Raw genomic sequence first — 23,374 nt, 5'->3', positions numbered from 1 at the left:
GCAGTTGAAAAACCTGGTGCAAGTGTAGCGGTTAGCGTAACACTATTACAGCGCCAGCGACCTGAGTTCAATTCCGGCCACTGTCTGTAAGGAGTTTGTACATTCTCCCTGTGTCTGCATGGGTTTCTTCCGGGTGCTCTGGTTTCCTGCCACATTCCAAAGACGTACGGGTCAGGAAGTTGTGGGCATGCTATGTTGGCGCCGGAAGCGTGGCAACACTTGCGGGCTGCCCCCCAGAACACTCTACGCAAAAGATGCATTTCACTGTGTGTTTCGATGTACATGTGACCAATAAAGATATCTTATCATAACTTCCTTTCACTTGAACTAAATGATGTGGCTGCAACTTGCATCCCAGTTCCAAAATTCAGTTTCAAAGGAGTACATTGCATAGCTGCTACTACTTTATATGTTTAGCAGAAGCAACCAAGAACAGATTTTATGCTCCACAAACTTGAGATTCATTTACAACTGCTGCAAAGCATTATTACTGCACTTTGCCTCTTTCTGTGTATTAATTAGTGAAGTTCTTATGACACTATTCATGGTTATAAGGCACTGAATGATAAGTGTTCAATAGGTAAATTGCACCTTATCAAAGTGTTCCAACTTTGTATCTCACATAGTGCTTGGGATGTATTCCCAGGAATGTGAGTTGTAATGGAATCAGCACTAAGAGAGTCATTACTCATTATATAGAGAGAAGCTGTGCACTACTGTGCTGAGAACCCTGCTGCAAATTCAGCAGTGAATCATCCCTTGGCTCAATGTGAAGACGCTGCCTCTGGGGGATGGTGTAGGACAGACTCAGGTGGATTTTGCAACTGCTCAGCACGGAGATGCAGTGGAAGTTGTTGCCGCCTCCTCTCTTTGCTTGGCTGCACAGCTCTCCCAGCCAAAAAATTCCTCTCAGAGTCATAGAACAATACAGCATGGATACAGGCCCTTCGGCCCAATCAGTCCATGCCGACCACGGTGCCCACCCAGCTCGTCCCAATTTCCTGTGTTCGGCCCAGATCCCTCCAAGCCTCATTCCTCCATGTACGTATCCAAGTGTTTCTCAAATGATACTATTGTACCTGCCTCAACTACTTCCTCTGACAAGTTCGGTAATTAATCCTCCTCATTCTGGATTCCTCCAGAGCTACCTTGTCAACATCCCTCAAAAGTGTCTGCCTCAATAAGACCAGCTAAACCCCAAGTAGTACCAGCCCAAATTGCTTACCTTCCTCTTCAATAATTGATTTTCACACTCGTGTTATAATTTCCTATTTCCTGGAATATTACCCTATTCTTTCTCTTTACCTTTTTAAATTTCCCCTCACCTGAACCCTCCTCCTTACTACTTAGTTTAAGACCTCATCTACAGTCCAAGTTATTCAATTCACCAGGACACTGGCCCAGCCATGGAGTCATAGAGGGAAGCAGCATGGAAACAGGCCATTTGATCATTAACAATCCATTTACATTAATTCTACATTAATACCTTTTTTTCTCCTCATGTTCTCATCAACTCTCCCCCCAGATTCTTCCACTCACCTACACACTGGGGGCAATTTACAGTGGCTGATCAATATGCCGACCCACGTCTTTGGGATGTAACAGAAAACCGGAGCACCCAGGGGAAACCCAGAGGTCACAGGAAGAACGTACACCTCTGTGGTAATGAACTTAATGGCAGTTGCCTATCATTGAGTTTGTGCAGACAAACCAAGTAAGATTGACAGAATTTTGATTTCTATTTTGTAATAATTTCGGCATTTCCAGGGGTTTGTTTGATGGTCAGTTTATTGGTCAATATGGATTTTATGAGTGTAAATACTTTGTTTTCAACATTTTCAATATTCCCTGATAAAATTTGCATCCTCCCTGGCATTGAATGAGGTGACTGCACATTACAGTGTTGTTGTTGCAGCAGCTTCTATTTGAAGATGGGTCCATAAAGTTTTGTCTCCCTGTATAATTCCTGCACTGGATCTTGCTATTTTCTGTTGCAGACAACCAAAAGCGTTTGGTTTTAATTTCCTCTGTGGTGAGTATAAGTTGGCAGGAGTGTAGTTAAAATGGAGTGTGGGCATGGCCGCCTTTCCCATTCCAACTGCATTTTGTATTGAAGGAAGGGCTCAAACCCCAGGCTGGGCAGAATCCTCTTTAAACATGCAGATCAGGCACTTCTGGCATCATCAACATTCACTCTGTTAGTTTTCCCTCAGGCCCAGGAGATTATAGTTGAGCTTTGCTGCCAGCTAGAACTTGCTAAGAACAGCAGCTAGGGGCAGGAGCATGACTGTTAAACCTACGGTCTCTCTTATCAAGCTGCTTTTCATTTTCCCAACTGTTATTCCACTGCCTGAGCAATTAGCATGCTGGGGGCATTCTCTTGGGATCCTGACAGCGGTTCAATTTGCCCAATTTTGCACCCAGGTGCGTATGTTTTTTCACAAGTGCTTGGTGATACTTGAGATTAACTTTGTCTTACAAGGAGATGAAATCTTACATACCCGAAACAGGAATCCTCTATTATTATTATTATTATTATTATTATTATTATCATCATCATTATTATTAAATATTACATGTTTACACAGCCTGTTTGTATGTGAACATTAATGTAAATAATGATACACTGTATGATCAAATGATTAGTATGGCAAATATTAAAATGTCCATCATTTTTTAAAGTGTTTGTCTATTGTATAGTAGAAAGATAATTACACCAAGATTTAAATCAAACAAATTGCTGAAGTCAATATGTATTTAGGATCAGCTGAAAGTCTTTAGTGAAAAGGGATTTGGATAATGTGTCAGCATTGGGAGCAAAGGCTAAAAACCGTAGCCCTGAAATTTCTCCTATTTATCTGGTTATAATTTACATCACTGTGGGTGAGGCATGTTGATATTTCTAAGGTTGAACTTCTGTGGCTTTTGATAAAGTTCAGCTGTTTTGTTCAATAGTAGAACATGCTGGGTCACAATCCCTATTGGAAGATTTGCAAATGTGGAGTAATCCATGCCAATCCATCAAATAAATCAAATCTAATTATGGGAAATAAATCAATATATTTTTATCTTCAGTTTATTATATTTTCAGGCAATTTGTTCACTTATAGGAGTTTAATGAATTAGGAAAGAAAAAGAATTCAGACAAAAACCTCAATATTATCAGCAATGTAATATAGGTAATGATGATCAAAATGAAAACTGAACATTGATACAACAGGGATCTACCTCCTCAATATTGGTTTAGCTAGGACCACAGTAATCTGTTGCTGTGCATGAACAGAGCTGTTTATCAGCTGCATTCCCTCAAGAGCTGGCCTTTTTCCGATAGGCTCATTTTTTCCCTTTCATTTTCTGTTGTCATGGCAAATCGTATGGTTAAAATATTGAAGAGCTTTTCTCTGGATAACAGCAAAGTATTGTGAATTGGCTGGAAGGAAAAGAACAGGAAGGACCTTGCACAGTTTGAATGTAATTATGATGCTCATAGAAAACAATGGTGGTAAAATAAAGAAGTAGAAACTTGTTCTCCATAGTTAGTTTTGACTCAATCTGAATTTAATCCAGTATTCCTCTGGGTGCTCCGGTTTCCTCCCACATTCCAAAGACGTACGGGTTAGGAAGTTGTGGGCATGCTATGTTGGCGTGGGAAGCATGGCGACACTTGTGGGCTGCCCCCAGAACAATCTACGCAAAAAGATGCATTTCACTGTGTGTTTCGATGTATGTGTGACTAATAAAGATATCTTCTCTTAAAGGTTGCCTTGTTTGGCTTTAATCATTATTCAACTTGTTTATTTATTAGTAGAATGACCATTTAAAAATTGGCAGGTTTAAAAACCCAAGCCATCAGCAGTAAAGGAATGGTGCTTGTCACTATCCTCAACATGTCCAAAATGCTTCAGTGAGCTGTGAGCTGCAGATTTCTTCTCACATGACAAGTGCTGCTGTTTTACATCTCCTGCAGAGGATTTGTGGTGTCTAGCAACAATGACATCATCAAGCAGGCTAGGCAGCCAATCACATTGAAACCTTCTCACAGACAGCAGGCCAGAAAATAATATATATATAACTTACAGCAAAATAAAGATGGATCTTGCTCATGAAATTAAGGTAGAAACTGAAATATGAAAAATCTTTTAAGAAAGAAAATTAAAATATTATTTTAATCAGTTCAGAAATTCCTGACTTTCCTGTAATTTAGCTGATATCTACATATTGCATTGGTGAAGTTTACAGTTGTGCATCCAGTGGAGAAGCAGTTCCTTATGTAAAATTTGCGGTCAGACTTCTTCCATTACTGTCCTTTCATTTGCATATTAGAGGGGATTGTGAATTTTAATTACTTGAAGTGGCAATATCTATATTGATATAAGATACAAGATCTCTTTATTAGTCACATGTACATCGAAACACACAGTGAAATGCATCTTTTGCATAGAGTGTTCTGGGGGCAGCCCACAAGTGTCGCCACGCTTCCAGCACCAGCATAGCACACCCACAACTTCCTAACCCGTACGTCTTTGGAATGTGGGTGGAAACCCATGCGGACACAGGGAGAATGTACAGACTCCTTACAGGCAGTGGCCGGAATTGAAACCAGGTTGCTGGTGCTGTAATAGCGTTACGCTAACTGCTACACTACCGTATTGAGGTATTTAGTACATTTTTTAAATATGCATAGGAAGTCGACTTTCATGTAATTTTAGTTATGGTAACGTCACACAAACCCAACAAAGTGCCATGCTTTCAACTCCCCCAGGTTCTACCACTCACCGGCACTAGGAGCAATTTACGATGGCCAATTAACCTACCAACTCGTACTTGTTTGGGATATGGGAAGAAACCAGAGTATCCAGAGGAAATTCACACGGTCACAGGGAAAACATGCAAACACCACGTAGAAAGCACCCAAGATCAGGATTGAACCCAGGTGGCTGACACTGTAAGGCAGCAGCTCGGCATGCTGTGCCTGATGATCTGTCTTTAAAGGATGTTTAGAAATTGGATTTCACCCAATGCTGATGTGATAAACGTGTGCTACATTTAGCCTAAATGCCCAATTATAGGACCTATTTCAAATTACTAAATTAGAAAAATTCACCTTTCTTTGGGGAAAAAAAAGTCACTAGGGCAGTTTTTCCCCATTTTAGTGTTCTAAAACATGACGTGCATTATTCACTGCAGCAGTTGCCTGCAGACATTGTAGCTGCCACTTTATTGCTGCCAAGATCAATGGGAAGTGGGTCAGAACCTTCAAAGAGAATCTTGGTGGTAGCTACAGTAGCTGTAAGAAAAAGGGGGTGCCATGGAATATATCCTGTATCATGAGTGGCCTATCGCCCCTGTGAAGAACAAGCTCATAAGCTTGTAGTGATCACGTTTATGTAATGTGATTATGAACATTTGCCATAATGAGGCACCGCAACTATTTTCAACGTAAGGGGGGGGGGGGGGTCCCATCTCAGTCAGGCGCTTGTTTGAATCAAAGCAGCGGAGTCCAGTAGAGCACTTTCATGATGCCTGCTTGTTAACTTTCTGACAGGTTCACTTCTTGTTTTACTGGGAGCCAAAAACACAGGTTGTGGCAACACACTCTCGCTTCAGTTTCTGTTGGAAGGGCAGAAAGGAGAATCATATTAATAACATAATTATATGCAAGTGAGACCATAGAAATGACACCCATCCTAGGGTGAGTCAAGACCAGAAATGCCTTCCCATTAGGCAAGGTTTCCACTGGACATTAAAAGATTGTGCACTCATTAAAAGATGTGCATGTTGATTATTATTCACGCTTTATGCATAAAACTGAGTGCAAATAGGTCCAATTTCTAGGCTGAAATATCTGCACAAGTTTATTGCCTGTATGGTTCTGAGCTATAGCTTTAAACCTTCTCAGTGATTGAGATATGGGACTAACTGTAATGTATACACGTTTGCCAATAATGCAGATTTAGTTGGGAAAGCAAGGTGCAAAGGAATGTCGGCTGACTGAGTGATTGACAAGAAGCTGGCAGGTGGCATAACGTGAGGAAATGCAAAATTATCCTCTGGTAATAGGAGATAAGTAAGTGTTAATACGCAGAGAAATTTGGTTATTCTTGTGAAAGGATCACAGTGTTACAGTTCTGGTCCAGTATGCAGTCAGGAAAGCAAACATCATGTTCACCTTTTATTGCAAGGGGATTGAAATATAAGAATCTGGAAGTCTTCATACAATTAAAAGGGCTTTGGGACCACAGGCTGCTTTGAATTCCTTCCAAAAGAAGGATGTATTTGCCTTATAGTAGGTACATAAATGTTCAAAGATTGAATCCTGAAAGAAGAGGATGTCTTATGAGGAGAAGCTGAGTGGATCAATATTCTCTGGAGCTCAGTTACCAATCCTATATTGGGAAGTTCTTCAGTCTGATGTGTATTCAGGGTTCATGTAATCTTATTTACCCAGCACAGAATTATTTTCATTAATGTGCAGTTGAAGCCTTTGACAATCCTGCCTTTGATCTTGAGCATGGTGATCGCCCTCTAATTTTAGTGAATACAAAGAAGTTATTTAACTAGCTATTTATAGCATTTAATTCCCAAACAGACATACAGTATATAATGCAGGGAGCAGTGCTCGCATACAATGGAAATTTATTACAGAGAGAAACTAAGCGTGACAATTGCAACTTGCTTTTGTGTAATGAAGCACTATCCCATAAGTATTCAATACAAGTAGTGTTCAACACAGACCCAAGGTCAGATGCTATCCTCAGGAGTTGATGTGCCTAGTGTGGGTGAAAATTGCCCCGTGTAATTATTGAGTTAGATGAGAGTTTGTTTCCTTCTCTCTGGTTTTTATCTTTTTGCATTCTGATTTTAAAATCAAGAGATCAGAAAACAAATGTTAAAGTGACAGGAGTCAGTTGGCTGAATGTTACAAGAGATTCAACTTGAACATTATAATTTATAAATGGAGATTCAGTCCTACATTTGTTCATAGTATTTATTATAGAACATAGAACATTACAGCACAGTACAGGCCCTTTGACCTACGATGTTGTACTGACATTTTATCCTGCTCTAATATCTATATAACCCTTCCTATCATTCATGTGGCTATCTAAGAGTCTCTTAAATGTCCCAAATGTATCTGCCCCCACGACCTCTGCCGGCAGTGCATTCCACACACCCGGCACTCTCTGTGTACAAAAAAAATACTTACCTCTGACATCCCCCTTATACCTTCCTCCAATCACCTTAAAATTATGCCCCCTCGTGTTAGCCATTGTCACCCAGGGAAAAAGTCCCTGACTGTCCATTCGATCTATGCCTCTTATCATCTTGTACACTCCTATCAAGTCACCTCTCATCCTCCTCTCCAAAGAGAAAAGCCTTAGCTCACTCAGCCTATCCTCATAAGACAACCTATCCTCTCCAATCCAGGCAGCATCCTGGTACATTTCCTTTGCAATCTCTCTAAAGCTTCCACATCCTTCCTATAATGAGGCGACCAGAACTGAACACAATACTCCAAGTGTGGTCTAACCAGAGTTCTATATTCAACATTACCTGATGGCTCTTGAACTCAATACCCTGACTAATGAAGGCCAACACACCATACTCCTCCTTAACAACCCTATCGACCTGTGCGGCAACCTTGAGGGATCTATGGACGTGGACCCCAAGATCCCTCCGTTCCTCCACATTGCAAAGAGTCCTGCCATTAACCTTGTATCCTGCCTTCAAATTTGATCTCCCGAAGTGTATCACTTCACACTTATCCAGGTTGAACTCCATCTGCTACTTGTCAGCCCAGGTCTGCATTCTATCAATATCCTGTTGTAATATACAGCAACCTTCTACACGACCAACAACACCACCAACCTTTGTATCATCAGTAAACTTACTAACCTTTGCACAACCTTATCCAAGTCATTTATAAAAATCACAAAGAGCGGGGGTCCCAGAACATATCCCTGCAGAACACCATTGGTCACCAACCTCCAGGCAGAATACGTTCCATCTACCACCACCCTCTGTCTTCTATGGGTGAGCCAATTCTGAATCCACACAGTCAAGTTTCCCTGGATCGCATGCCTCCTGACTTTCTGAATGAGCCTTCCATGAGGATCCTTATTAAACACCTTACTAAAATCCATGTACACCACATCCACTGCTCGACCTTCATCAATGTGCTTTGTCACATCCTCAGAGAATTCACTCAGGCTCATGAAGCACAACCTGCCCCTCACAAAGCCATGCTGACTGTCCCTAATCAGCCTATGCTTCTCCATAGGCTGTAAATCTGTCTGTAAATCCATAAATCCTGTCTGTAAGAATCTTCTCCAGTAATTTGCCCACCACTGAAGTAAGACTCACTGGTCTGTAATTCCCAGGGTTATCCCTAATCCCTTTCTTAAACAAAGGAACAACATTTGCCACCCTCCAATCATCTGGCACTACTCCTGTGGCCAGTGAGGACGCAAAGATCATCGCCAAAGGCGCAGCAATCTCTTCCCTCGCTTCCCGTAATAACCTTGGATATATCCTGTCCGGCCCCGGTGACTTATGTATCCTAATATTTTTCAAAAGTTCCAGCACATCCTCTTTCCTCACATTGACATGCCCCAGCATATCAGCCTGTTGTACGCCATCCTCACAAACATCAAGGTCTCTCTCACTGGTGAATACTCAAGCAAAGTATTCATTAAGGACCTCCCCTACCTCTTCCAACTCTAGGCACATGTTTCCTCTTTTATCCCTGATCGGTCCTACCCTCACTCTAGTCATCCTCCTATTTTTCACATACGCATAGAACACCTTGGGGTTTTCCTTAATCCTACTCGCCAAGGCCTTCTCATGCCCCCTTCTAGCTCTCCTAAGTCCATTCTTAAGCTCCCTCCTGGCTACCTTGTAACTCTCCAGAACCCTGTCTGATCCGTGCTTTCTGCTTCTTTCTTCCTCTTAACAAGAGCTCTTGTCAACCACGGTTCCTTCACTCTACTATCCTTACCCTGCCTCAATGGGACAGCCCTATCCAGAACCCAATGCAAGTACTCCCTAAACAATCTCCACATTTCCGCTGTGCACTTCCCCAAGAACATCTGTTCCCAATTTACGCTCCCAAGTTCCTGCCTAATAGCATCATAATTCCCCTCTCCCAGTTAAATACTTCCCCATATCATCTGCCCCTGTCCCTCTCCAAGGCTATGATAAAGGTCAAGGAGTTATGGTCACTATCTCCAAAATGTTCTCCCACCGAGAGATCTGAAACCTGATTAGGCCTAGTACCAGGTCCAGAATGGCCTCTCCTCTAGTCAGCCTGTCCACATACTGTGTCAGGAATCCTTCCTGGACACACCTAACAAACTCCGCCCCATCTATCCCCTTTACACTAAGGAGGTGCCAAGCAATATTAAGGAAGTTGAAATCACCCATGACAACAACCCTGTTATTTTTGCACCTCTCCAAAATCTGCCTCCCGATCTGCTCCTCAGCGTCTCTGCTGCTATTGGGGGTCTGTAGAGTACTCCCAATAGAGTGATGGCTCCCTTCCTGTTTCTGACTTCCACCCACACTGACTCAGTAAATGATCCCTCCAGGACATCCTCCCTTTCTACAGCTGTGACACTGTCCCTGATCTGCAAAGCCACTCCCCCACCTCTTTTACCTCCATCCTATCCCTTTTGAAACATCTAAACACTGGAATATCCAGCAGCCATTCCTGCCCTTGCGACAGCCAAGTCTCTGTAATGGCCACCATGTCATAGTTCCAAGTACTTACCCATGCTCAGAATTATGAAATATATTTTACATCAGTTTATCTACGTAAGATGCATTACATTTGCACTTGTGCTTTCTACTTTAGTAACTAAGCACTGACTTTCCGCATTGAAATGCACTAGATTTTAGCTATATATATATTATATGGCTATATATATAGTACCCATGAGTAAAATACATAAATTATTCACCTCAAGCATTCCTTAGAAGATTTGGCATTATAAATCTGTTAGGATATATGGACAATATGGGAGGAAATAATTTGATACCAAAATGAGCTATTTTTAAATTCCACAGATGCCCAGATTCACATCCAGCTACTCTCACAGCATCCAGACTCAGTGTGGTGTCTTCTATATGAATGATATTTAATTTCCATGCAGGGTTGTGTATCTCCATCAACTTTACCATGGGCTGTGTGATATATCTAAATTGATGGCCATTTCTAAACTTTCTCAATAAAAAAAATTGATGTAAATTAATCATAAGAAATGTGTTGCTCTAACCAATTGAATCATCAAGTTCCCCAACAATGAGAGGGATCAAGGCAATGTAACTGACTTGGATTGATTGCAGAAAGTTCTGTGATTTATTTTTCTAGTGAACTTTAATATTTAATTTTATTCTGCTTACTGGATTAGTTTTGTTTCTGTAGAGCTCACCATTTTTTGAATTCTTGGGGGTTTGGAAAATATTTGTTGTAATGTTGACACTTGAGAGAATATGCTCATGTCAATTATTATTTGGAAAGCGTTCATTAAGGCACACACTTACAGGCATGATAGAGAACCCATCTTCCCATCTCTATGAGCAAAACTGTTCAGAGCCATGCCGTCCAATTCAGTCTAAGCAAAGCATTTGACCTATTTTCCTTCAGAAGATACCAAACATGACAGGCCATGTCTACAAGATCAACTAGTTAGTGTGCCAAACAGGTGACAAATGCCAGGGAAAATGCATTTGCATTCCTAGTAGAAAGGAGGACACTAAACTTTCACTGCCTGGTAAAGCACAAGACATAAAGCATATTCATGTGGCATTCAGTCTCCTTCTATCCTTCATCTAATTTAATAGAAAAAGTCTTCTATTTGATTAGTGTTCAGTTATCTCATCTTGGTACAGAATAAGGTGAAAATGTTTATTTTCCAAAGTCCTGGCCAATATTTATCTCTCAATGTCAACAAGACAAAACAGATTAACCAGTCATTTTCACATTGCTTTATGTGGAGCTTGCTCTGTGCAAGTTGCATCTTCATTTTCTCCATTGTAGTGGTGGCTGCACTTCAAAAGTTCTTCTATTTGGGACATTTTCAAAGGGAGGTGAAAGGCACTACATAAATGCAAGTGTTCCTCTTTTAGTTATTTTGAAGGTTTCAGACTTTGTAAGTTTATTCCCTAACCTCACCCTATTATTATGGTTTTTGTAAGTTATGATTCACCCCACGTTTCTCACTGAGATTATCTATAACAGGATTATATTTGGCAATGACTCACCCTTGATTCAAATTTTCATCCCAATTCCTCTCTCTCCTGTGTTTACTGCGCTCACGCCCTCCCTTAAGCTCTGCCTTTCTGCATATAAACTCCTCTATGCATATTCATAACTACTCTGTTGATATGGCCATCTCTAGTGACTTCTTTACTACTATTTCTTGAACACAGACAAATTCATCTCCAACCACTTCCTTTTCTTTCTCTCACCACTCATATATCCTTAATTTCTTCTAGTTCAATGTCTTTCAGTATTTGTCCCAGAAATGTAAGATTCATCACGGTTCACTTTTGCATAGAATTGGCCTCACTCGTGTTAGAAGAATGATACATTTGATATGATTAAAGAACAGTAGGTACAGTTTTACAGTTACATTGCTGAGATAGTCGTAGAGTAGTCATAGAGTAATACAGCACGGAAACAGGCCCTTCAGCCCAATCCGTCCATGCCAGCCAAGGTGCCACCTGAGCTAGTTCCATATGCCAACAACCCCCTAAACCTTTCCTACCCTTGTACTAATCCAAATGTCTTTTAAGTGTTGATATTGCACCTGCCTCAGCCACTTCTTCTGGCAGTTCTTTCCATATGTGGACCAGCCTCTGTGTGAAGGAGTTGCTGCTCAGGTCCCTTTTAAAATGTTCCCCTCCTGCCTTAAACCTATGCCCTCTAGTTCTCGATTCCCTTTCCCTGGGGGGAAAAAAGTAGAGAGACAAGAGAAGCTGGCATTGTTCTCTTTAGAGCAGTGAAGTTAAGATCTGCTAACATTTTAATTACTGTAGCAGTAATGGCCTTCTGATATATTTAGTTCTTTAATACTGAGGGTTGAAAGATTTATTTCTATAATGCTAAGTTTCTTTTAAATATTCAAGCAAAATTAATTTGTGAAACAATTGTTGGTCCATAGCGTTCTCTTAAGTCTCATAAACTCAAGGTTAGTACATGAACTCCTGATTTAACTGCTTTGAGATGTAATTTGTATACTTTTGTCTGCAATTAAACATTGTAAGCTTCACACTAGTTTAATATCAATCAATTTTCTGCAGTATTGCGCAAATTCGGTCCTCATTTAAATACAATTATTCTGCCCTTTTTATAAATTAATATCTATATTATAATTTATACTCAAATGCAGAAATGATGGGAAATTGAAAATCAGGCAAGTATAATTCCTTGAAATATAGGAATTCCTCAAAGCCTAATATACAGTAAGTGAATATCTATATGTTTGTGTAGGATTTTCTTCTCATGCTAGCCAGTGCTGTTGGTGATAAATGCTAAGGATTGGGAACCCACGCTGTAAAGAAAAATTATTTAATTTTAAATAGGATTATAATGAGCTAATTTAGCCATTTTGAAAAAATAATTTTGGTAAATTCTGGGGTAAGAATTCGAAGTACGTTAATCTGACGTTATGAAATATCTCTCGATAGATCTTCTGTTTGCAAGGAAATGCTCCAAGATAGCAGGCTCAGTTTGGTGTTATAATTGTAGACCAGGTAAAAGCTGTGTTGATTGACTAGTAAGATTGCATCTTATTGACATTTGAAAATGAATGTGAATCTCTCCCTGCTTGTTGATGTAGCTTAGTCACCTACTTACCGGCTTTCATAATGCTAAATTTTAGAAATATATTGGGTCAACTTTTCTGATCTGCATTCAAATCAGTTTATGAAGGATGTGTTTGCCCCCATTATGAACTGTAGAGAGAAGAGTCATTAGATTTAGCCTGTTGACACCTGATGGTTGGGAAAAAACATTGTACAGTGGGAAGCCACCAATTGTGAAGTCATTCTTTTATCATGTTACTGATCACATCAGAAATTTTTGTATTAATTTATTTCTCTATCAGTAATTGGTAATGCAGGAGCAATATGTGATCAAAAACTTCGAATTACTTGAAATAAGATCTTGAAAGGAGTGATGCACATCGCAACCAGAAACACACCTAGCTGTAGCTTGAAAAAATTCAGCAAATCAGAATGTGTGGCACAAAATGGCAATAGGTTTCAGACATCCATAATCTGCATTTTATACAATTTAGATAGTAATCCTGTTGTAACAAAATCACGTGGAGTACAACCTACCCCCTTTGTCATCTTCTGAACCGCAAATCGGAACATCCCTCATTCTATGTAGCTCAGAGTACCATCTTTTCAGTGTTTTTTTAACAATTAAGATGCATTTACTGGGAAGTGAATTGGTGTCATTTGTCTGCACGAAAGGTGTAATGTTACTAAAATGAGGAGTCTAAAACTGCATGCAGTATTCCAGATGAAACTTGAAGCAGGTTTTGTGCAAGGCCTCATCTTCTGATGAATGTACCCCAACTCTGTTTTATCAAGCAATTGCTCTTGCTGCTTAATGATCGATACACTAGGATGATCAGATCTGTCTTCCACCTCTAACGATGTTCAGTAAAGGATGATTGAATGTTGAACTTTAATCCTGCCAACATATCTATCAGTGCATTTTTTCTAATGGTATAGAACACACCACCCTCACATGACACTCGCCTGTGTAATGTTTCTGTCCAAATAGGAGTGCATGAGAGAGAGTTATATAGGGGAAAAAGTTAGACAGTACACTACATCCATTTATGTGAAACATGTTTTAACGGAGTGTTTTGAGCTATTAATTTTACCCTCTACCCCCCTCAAGTACTTTGTGAACCACTGACTTATCCAAATTAAATATAATTTCACAGTAATGATTCTAACACATCAATATCCAGCTGAAGCAGTCAAATTTCTTCTACTGCGACACGATGTTTGCAAATCTTTGTGCCATCTGCAAATTTGTAGATTATACCCCAGGCATATCCAGATTAATGATAAAAATAAAGAAATGAAAATATTAAAGTTAAAATGGGGGAGCAGCCAGTTGCAGCCCAATCATGGAGAGTTTACTTTTTTCCCCACAGTGATGGTGAGGTCTGAGGCTCAGGGCTACTCAGACCTCACCACTTGTGCACAGGGGACTACACTGCCAGGAAGCGGGGGTGGTTGTCCTTGAGGGAGTTCTCCCTCACCACCATTCCCCACCCCCCCTTCCTTTTTGTTTCTCTCTATCTCTTGTGATGAGTTCATTGTGTATTTGGCATATTCCAGAAGACAATGTAACCTTTTTTCTTTATGAATGACCCTAAGACTGTACAAACCAACCATATTGATGCAGATGACTTATCGTGTGCGAGACCCTTCCAAAACCTCCATCAGTAACTAACCTGATAGCTGTCAGATTATCAAGGGGTAATCGTTTCCTGTCTGCCAATACTTTGCACCTTGTTTCTGTCCTTTCTGGACAGAACATAGGTTTAAATGAGGATTACAAAGACCTAAAACCTAAGCAGACAACTGCATTTGCAACCATCCTCCCATTCCTGCCCCCCAGCATCTCAAACCACCTCACCACCCCTTCCAAGCATCTCTTTGCCATAATCACCATGAAATAACCACCAAGTTGTAAAGGAATAAAATTGGAATGTAGTTGAAGGATAAAGTGATCAACTTGAGAGATAAAGTGATCAAGGGAACAGGTCAGGCCTATGGGATTGAGATTGCTTGTATGGAGGATGTCTATAAATGTGGATAGTAATGTACCATGCTGTGTAATTCTACAAAATTCAATGGTCTTCATTGTTTATCTATAAAGTCGCCGAATTCTCACTGAACTATCAGTAAAATCTTGAGTTACTGATTAATTAGATTTTTACTTAAAACAGAATTCCTTGTTTACAGTAGGAGTATAATGTGTGTTGCATTTATATAGTTCTATATGTTGTAAATTGTTTTGGGAGGTATCAGTATCAGTATTTCTTCTATCAGTGACATCTATTAGAATGCTCAGTAAGGGAGCGTGATTTCTAGCCACTAAGTACAGGAAATTTAGTGCCAAGATGCACAGATAATTTTCTGATACCCTTCAAACAAGAAAATGCTAGAAATACACAGCATGTCAGGAAACATCTGTGGAGAGGGAATCAGCAAACGTTTCATCAGAGTCTTTTCGGATTTGGCATCCATTTTGCTGCTGCTAAATCTAAATCAGTGAAAGCATTCAGTGTAATATTCTGCTTTAAAAATCTTTTGAAATGTTATTCTCCTTTGCATAATTTCTCTATTTAAATGAAAATCATCAGATGTTGTCTATACCACTTCCTACTTTATGGGAGGGTAGGATGTTGTGGATCAGTAACTTTTGTATAGTCATTGTCAATGACATTGTACAATCTTCAGCTGAGTCATACTTCAAACAAAGGATACTTGGTTAATTATCCTAATTTCAAAATGAAATCCTTTCAGAAAATATTTTGACCAACTAATACTACAATCCATGTATCATTAAATTATTATACTAATTCCATGCCTCATTTGGCAGGTAGAATTAAACGTTTACACACAGGACAAGGATACATCTATTCCATGATGAAATGAGAAGAAAAAGCATTTCCATTGATGCTGCTGCTAGCAGGATGTAATTTTCAGCCACCCAGACTGAGTTCAGTGAACCAGCAATGAAGTGCAGATTGGTTTTAATCTTTTGAATTGCTTGAACTTGGAAAAAGACTGCTCTTGCTGGTCATCAGATGTAAATCCGTGTGACAGTTGAGCACAAATTTGAAGCTACATCAAGTTTTCACTGGTACAGTGTGAATTGCTTTGTTTGAAGTTGGGGAATAAATTTATGTATCATGCAATACCATTTTGTATTGCTTCAGTTTTTTTTAAGAAGATCTTTCAACATAGATGTTCCTTATTTTATTGTTGGAACAGGGCTTCAAAATAATTTGCCTTTAGTTGTGTCATCTGCATCACTCTTCATTTATATTATATGTGTGTTTTCGTTGGCTTTCACAATTGCTGACAATGTTCTTTAAGCTAACTGAAAGCTGCTTCTGCAATAGTCCTACCTTTCTTTGGATTACCAGAGACCAGGCTATGTAAACCAATGGTCTGTAAACTTCTTCTCAGACAAAGGAGCCTTTCCCTTTGTCTGAGAGGAAATTTACAGATGCAACATTTTCGTGGATTGGAGAGACATTTTCTGTGTGCGGCAATTTGTTCGCAATTAGTGTCAGCCAAGGCTTGAGTGCTAGTTCTCCTGCCTCTATTTTTGTTTATTGGTGGGATGTGGTGCCACATCCTGTGACCAGGGCCAGTGCTTATTGCCCTGAAGAAGGTGGTGGTAAGTTGGCATTTTGCACTGTTGCATTAAATGTTTAAAAAAATGCCTCCAGCAAAATATGGAGCTCCGGTATTTTGACAGTGATCTTGAGGGGATGACGATATACTTTCAAGTCAGGATGGTCTGTAACTTGGGGAACTTGCAGGTGCTTCAGTTGCCTTTGTCCATCTAGAAGATGCATGTCAGATGGTGCTGTCAAAAAGGGTTCAGTGAGTTGCTACAATTCATCTTGTTGATGGTCGAGGTTTATTGAGGCAATCAATGTTTAACTTGGTAGATAAGAGCATTTTTCACGTTGTCTTTCAAGTTGCAAGCTGTCAAAGTTTGAGCGTTGTTGCAGCTGCAGTCATCCAGCTGATTGGAGTGTATGGTATCATATTCCTGAAGTCCCTTGCAGATGAGGTAGGTAAGGCTTGGAGCTTCAAGGTGAGAAATATCTGCAGTAATTGGACCATGATTGTCCACCAGCAGTGCCACAATTTTCATTCATACTGACTTGTCTCCAGTCAGTGGAGAGATTTCTTCTTGATCAAGTTTCTCCCTGATTCCCATTAACTTCAGTTTTACTGAGGCTTCTTGATTTCACACTTGGTTTCATGCCAAGGGAACTCGCTCTTACCTTATTTCTGGAATTTAATTCTTCAGTTCTTGTTACAATCCACGAAGAAGGGCATGCCAGTGGCTCTACTTCATTAGGAGTTTGAGGAGGTTTGGTATGTCACCAAAGACGCTTGCAAATTTCTATAGATGTGCGGTGGAGAGCATTCTGACTGGTTGCATCACAGCCTAGTAAGGAGGCTCCAACATGCAGGATCACAAGAGGCTACAGAGGGTTGTAGACTCAGCCAGCTCCATCACCGGCACAACCCTCCCCACCATCGAGGACATCTTTGAGAGACGGTGCCTCAAGAAGGCAGCATCCATCACTAAGGACACTCACTATCCAGGACATGCTCTCTTCTCGTTACTACCATCGGCGGGAGGTACAGGAGCCTGAAGACCCACACTCAATGATTTAGGAACAACTTCTGCCTCTCCACCATCAGATTTCTGAACGGTCCATGAACCCATGAACACTACCTCGTTCTTCCATTTTTTTTGCACTATTTATTTATTTTGTTATTTATAATAATTTTATGCCTTTGCAGTGTACTGCTGCCGCAAAACAACAAATTTCACAACATATAAGTCAGTGATAATAAACCTGATTCTGATCCTGAACCCAGATCTAATTGAGAACTGGAGTTCGGAAGTCATGATGGAACTCAGACTACATCAGCTATTGGTAAGTAAAACCATTTTGGTAGCACTGCTGCTCTCACTTTCCAGATGAACAAGCTTAGACAGATTAACTAGACTGGATTTATTCATCTTTTATGAACACAGCATACTTGGCCAATTTTTAGCTCAGTTGAATAAGTACCTTTGCTGATGCAGATAATGCCATTCTGGAACAGCTGATTAAAGGCAGGGCCATTTCTGGAGCACCTCTGTCATTGGAGCTGGAACATTGAAGGGCTGCGTAACTTTTGCTGTAACTGCTTCTGATCCAAATGGATTCAATTCCCATTAGAGACTTAAGGACAAAAATTAGATCTGCATAGCTGTGCACTACTAAAGGAGTTTAGTGCTGCTTATATGCTACCTTTCAGCTGAGACATTGAACTAAGGCCATGTTTATTCTTGTAATGCCCTAGCACTATTTCATAAGTGTCCTGGTCAGTGTTTATCTCTCGCTAAACATCACTAAAACCGATTGTCTGATTAATGTCACATTGCTGTTTAGCACATGGTCACTTTGAAGCCCTTGCTGTATACAAGTTGGCTGCCCTGTTTCCTACACTGTTTCAGTGACTACACTTTAGAAGGATTTCACTGGCTGCAAACGGTTTTTCAGAAGTTCCGATGTCATGGAAACTGTTATAGGAATGCAAGTTCATGTGTTTGTGTGTGTGTGTGTGTGTTTTATATGGTATTGCTTTGTGAATGTCTGATTTAAACCAGCACAAAAAGTGGCTTTAGTGTATAAAGCTGTCTATACCACAAGCGATAGGCAGTAATGAGAAAGTGAAATCTAACATCTTTTCCTCTCCTCTTCCACACTGCCACCCTTCCTAATGCCCTACCTCTTGGTAAAATTGTAGCTGGCACTATTCCAGCATAAAGCCCATCCCTGGAGGATAGTTTGCATGTAGGGACATGTTCTGCAAACAATATTAAGGAGGTTGGTTCTCGCGGATTCTGGGTTTGTAGCAGCATCCATGTTGCAATTTGAATTACTAATTTAATTTTTGAAAGCAGCTTTTTGGGAGTGGGGTTTAGAATTGGACCAAGCAGGTTCCTTGACTTACATTAGGTGCGGTTTTCTTGATCTCTGCTGCGGGCAACAGTAAGAAGCTGCTTCAGAAGGCTGTAGGAAAATAATCTCATCAAGTCTAAGCTTCAGCAAGCCTGACTGTGGAATGGCTGACGGCAATGTTAGTGCTGTAACAGAGCATGTGCTGGACCAATGCAAGCAATTACTCACAGTAAAGGGTATACTTGAATCTGATCCATTTATGTAATTAGAGCGGGTCTCCACTAAGTGGGATTGATTGTGTCTCGCAGTCATCTTGATGACAAACCACAATTGTCAGATTAAGTCAAAGCAGCTTTCACTGAATGATCTGAAGAGACGTGGTCGGCTTTGTTTATGACTGAGTACAAATGTAAACTGATTGTGCAGCTCTGTGCTACAGAGGGTGTATGTGTATAATTTAATTAGTTTTAGTTTAATTGTCTAAAAGATAAAATAATTTATTTCAGTTTTAAACTGATTTAGTACATGCAAATTTACTTTTGTCTTACTGCAGATTGCTCTGAAGCACTATTTTTGGCTTTGTCGATACAGAGTCACTGAGATACAGGGTAACCTGTTGCACCACTGATATATTGCTACCTGCGATTTCCCCAAATGCGGAGAAGTCAGCTGCATCATTTGTGATGGTGGGAGATTGTATTTGTGCGATCATGTCGCCAGTGATTTTTTTTTGCATGAATACCTTTTTGTTCCTTTGTGCAGGGAGTGAAGCTGACTTTAGTTCATCCAGCAGCACAGGCAGCATTTCAGCACCTGAAGGTCTTATGTCCAGTTCAGGGAGCAAGCGAAGCTCGGCTTCTCGCAGGTAGGCTCTGCTTTCCTGTTAAAAACTAAGCAGTGATCCAGGCATCATAGGTCTATTGGCATTGAAAAATAAATATGCTTGCAACAATCAGATGGAAATTCAGTCATGTAGCAAGCATTCATTTTAATTATAAACTTATGAAAACTTGGCTGCTCAATAAATTTGATAAATCCATTTATTATTGTCACGTGTACGGAGGTACAGTGAAAAACTTGTCTTGCATACCGTTCATACAGATCAATTCATTACAACAGTGCATTGAGGTAGTACAAGGTAAAACAATAACAGAGTGCAGAATAAAGTGTTACAGTTACAGAGAAAGTGCAGTGCAGGTAGACAATAAGGTGCAAGGTCATAACAAGGTAGATAGTGAGGTCAAGAGTCCTCATCTTATCGTACTAGGAACATTCAATAGTCTTATAACAGTGGGGTAGAAGCTGTCCTTGAGCCTGGTGGTACGTGCTTTCAGGCTTTTGTATCTTCTACCCAATGGGAGGTGGGAGAAGAGAGAATATCCGGGGGGGTGGGGGGCCTTTGATTATGCTGGCTGCTTTACCGAGGCAGCGAGAAGTATAGACAGAGTCCATGGAGGGGAGGCTGGTTATAGTAAGGTCTTTAAATGGATAATTCCTAAACTTTTGATAACCAAATAAAGCCTACTTAAGAGGCAAGTTGATTTGTATTCTTCCCCTTTTAGGACACCTTGAAGATACTGCACAGTTTAACTTAGAGACAATTGATAAGCAGCAGTGATGCAGCCAGTAGTGCTGCTGCCACATAGCTCCAGCAACCTGGATTCAATCCTGACTTTTGATGCTGACTGTGTGCACTTTGCACATTCTACCTGCAACTGCATGGGTGTCCTGTTTCCTCCCACGTTCCGAAGACATGCAAATTGATAGGTTAATTGGCCATTGTAAATTGCCCCGAGTATATAGTTGAGAAGTAGAATCTGGGGAGAGTTGAATGGAATGTGGAGAGAATAAAATAGGATTAGTATAAACAGGTGCTTGCTGGTCGACATGAACTCAGTAGGCCAAAGGGCTTGCTTTGTGCAATTTGACTTGAAGTAAGTTCTTCATATCTCGCTATTCAGAGTTTTGTCTGTTCTCTTCATGCAGCAGAGTATCCAGCCACTGCTGTTTCCTGTTTAACTAGTGCATTTTTCAGGCATATTGCTTGGGAAACAAGAGGTGCAAAATACTCTAAGTCTGTTCTGTCCCATTCCCTGTCTATCCGCTGCTTTTCAAAAATAAATTCCAAAATCCTAAAAACTCTGCAGTGAAACTTCCTTTCCACCCCATCACTCTAGTAGCATTTTTTCCAATTGAATCCACTTTTAATTTTTTGATTGTCCACGAGTAATTTTCAACTTCTGTCGCCACATAAAACTGGCATTGCAAGGCACGATCCAGAGGAAAATTTCAATAAGCAATATAAGGACAACAGATTCATAATGCCACTGAAGAGTAAAATAGATATTCATTTCTTGATTTACTAAGCTCATTAAAATATTCACACACTCATTTGTTTTTTTGTGAGTAATTTCAGTGAATTCAAGATTCAAGTGATTTATTCATAACAGAGGATCAGTTTACTTTCTGAATCAGTTATGAAGCAAATGAAATATAAAAAGCAAAGAATTTGGCACTTAACTCTTTATGTATAATGACTAAATAAGGGAATGAGTATTCTGACAGGTGAAAACCAAATTGACTCAGACTTTGTTAAAGTGACGTAATTATTACAGTAATATATTCTGAAACATTGAATTTTTCAAGCCTCTTAAAAGCAAGCACATGCTTTTGAACTGTCCCTTAATTTGTTAACTTGCCATTGGAATTGTCTGAAAGGTTATCAATGTGCCCAGCTTATTAAGTTTTACCCTGTTTTATGTGTCTGAGGCTGCCTGGAAGTAGATATTACACCAATAATTTACCCAGATGCAGCATGATAAACATTCACTCTGGTAACAACATAAATGGAAATATTGCCTGTGTGGTACCTTTCCCATTTATTATGTCACGGAAGGGCTACATGATCATTATCAATTAAATGGTATGTGCTATGGATATATAGCCAATCATAAAGGAAGAGAGATTAATGATTTGGGTATTAGATCTGTTCAGAACATAAGAAAAGGTCTGCACTTGAAATATTGCTATGTCTATTTCTCTAGATGGATGGATCTGCTCTGCATTATCAGCATTACATTCATTTTTATTTGACAAGTGAGACAGAAGGATATTTTATGAAAGTAGATTTGTCTTGAAAGTATCTGGAAGAGTTTTTTTCCCCCAAGAGGATAGTTTCTAAATGCTGATTATTCTAATGTCTTTAAGATGTAGAATTTTCCTATTTAAAGCAATTCTAACCTTGGGTATTATTTACAAACCTAACTCCTTGTCAACATGGAAAATGCTTTCAATTGCTTGGAGGCAGATTTCACAAGCTTCCTGAATTTTTTCAATGGAATGCAGTCATAATGTTTTAACTCTTTGAAGCTTTTGGTCTTCACACTATGCAAAAATGTTTCTGTAGCTTGATTCCTGAGAAAATTGTCTTGTGTTGTGGTATTCTTTCACAATATTTGTACAAAATAGATCTTACAGGCTTTTAAATAGATGTACATACATTCATCTTTATTTTACTATACTACAAATTAAAATTTATATAGGATTTATTAATATACATATTTTTGACAATGGAGAGATTACTTTTTGAGAGTGCATATTTTATGGTTATGTGGTATGGGCATCATAATAACTTCTTTATATTATATGTTTCTTTCAATGCCAGCCGTGGTGTACATGGAAGAAGTAGTACTTCTAGTGGGCACAAACAGTCGGGGAGCCCAACTCTTACTCGGGAGAAAGATCCAGTGTCAGCAGTGTATAAAAGTACAGCCAACATCCGTGATGTTTATGGAGCTTCATCTCGAAGCAGCAGCAGTAACTCTGGTTCATACAAAGGCAGTGACAGCAGTCCAACTATCAGGTATGGCAAAGAAAGCTGGTGAGAATTGACCAAAAGGCTACCTTTCATCTTGCTATCAAAAGTTCACAATTTATTCTCTGTACCTGCCTTCTGCATATTTTATGGTTGCATTTTGCTTGAAGAATTTAAATTTCAGTACTTCGATTTAGGGGGGAGAAAAGCCCTCGCTAACCAAGTTTCATTTTATGATAACATATAAGTCGTGCTGAGCCAGAATATAGTCACTCTATAGATGGAGCATGGTCCTATTAACTCCTTCCCTGCTAATTATGTTACATTTTTACAAATGAAGTAAATGAAAATGAACCATTACTGGCTTGATCAGAAAACAGACACAAATGTTTTAATTTTTTATTTTTCCATAAATCTTCAATGATAATAAGAGCTGCGAGGTAACGATGCAGCTCTACAAAACTCTGGTTAGACCACACTTGGAGGACTGTGTCCCGTTCTGGTCGCCTCATTATAGGAAGGATGTGCAAGCATTGGAGAGGGTGCAGAGGAGATTTACCAGGATGCTGCCTGGATTAGAGAGTAAGGATTATGAGGAGAGACTAAGGGAGCTAGGGCTTTACTCACTGGAGAGAAGGAGGATGAGGGGAGACATGATAGAGGTGTACAAAATATTAAGAGGAATAGATAGAGTGGACAGCCAGCGCCTCTTTCCCAGGGCACCAGTGCTCAATACAAGAGGGCATGTCTTTAAAGTAATGGGTGGGAATTTCAAGGGAGATATCAGAGGGAGGTTTTTCACCCAGAGAGTGGTTGG

At 39.9% G+C, this 23,374-nt stretch overlaps 1 protein-coding gene across 6 annotated transcripts in view; it reads left to right on the top strand.

Annotated features, from left to right (window-relative positions):
* sybu (syntabulin (syntaxin-interacting)) overlaps positions 1-23,374 on the top strand; it is a 78,520-nt gene that overhangs the window by 40,052 nt on the left and 15,094 nt on the right. For all 6 annotated transcript variants that reach the window (XM_052022706.1, XM_052022705.1, XM_052022704.1 and 3 more), the window contains 2 exons: positions 19,506-19,608; positions 22,408-22,605. In XM_052022706.1, the coding sequence (XP_051878666.1) occupies positions 19,506-19,608; positions 22,408-22,605 (301 nt within the window). The remainder of the gene's footprint in view (positions 1-19,505; positions 19,609-22,407; positions 22,606-23,374) is intronic.

The sequence above is a fragment of the Pristis pectinata genome, chromosome 9 (assembly GCF_009764475.1).
Source record: "Pristis pectinata isolate sPriPec2 chromosome 9, sPriPec2.1.pri, whole genome shotgun sequence".
In the NCBI taxonomy this organism is placed as follows: domain Eukaryota; kingdom Metazoa; phylum Chordata; class Chondrichthyes; order Rhinopristiformes; family Pristidae; genus Pristis; species Pristis pectinata.
The sequence above is the reverse complement of the archived record's forward strand: the minus strand, read 5'-3'. Positions and strand labels throughout refer to the sequence as shown.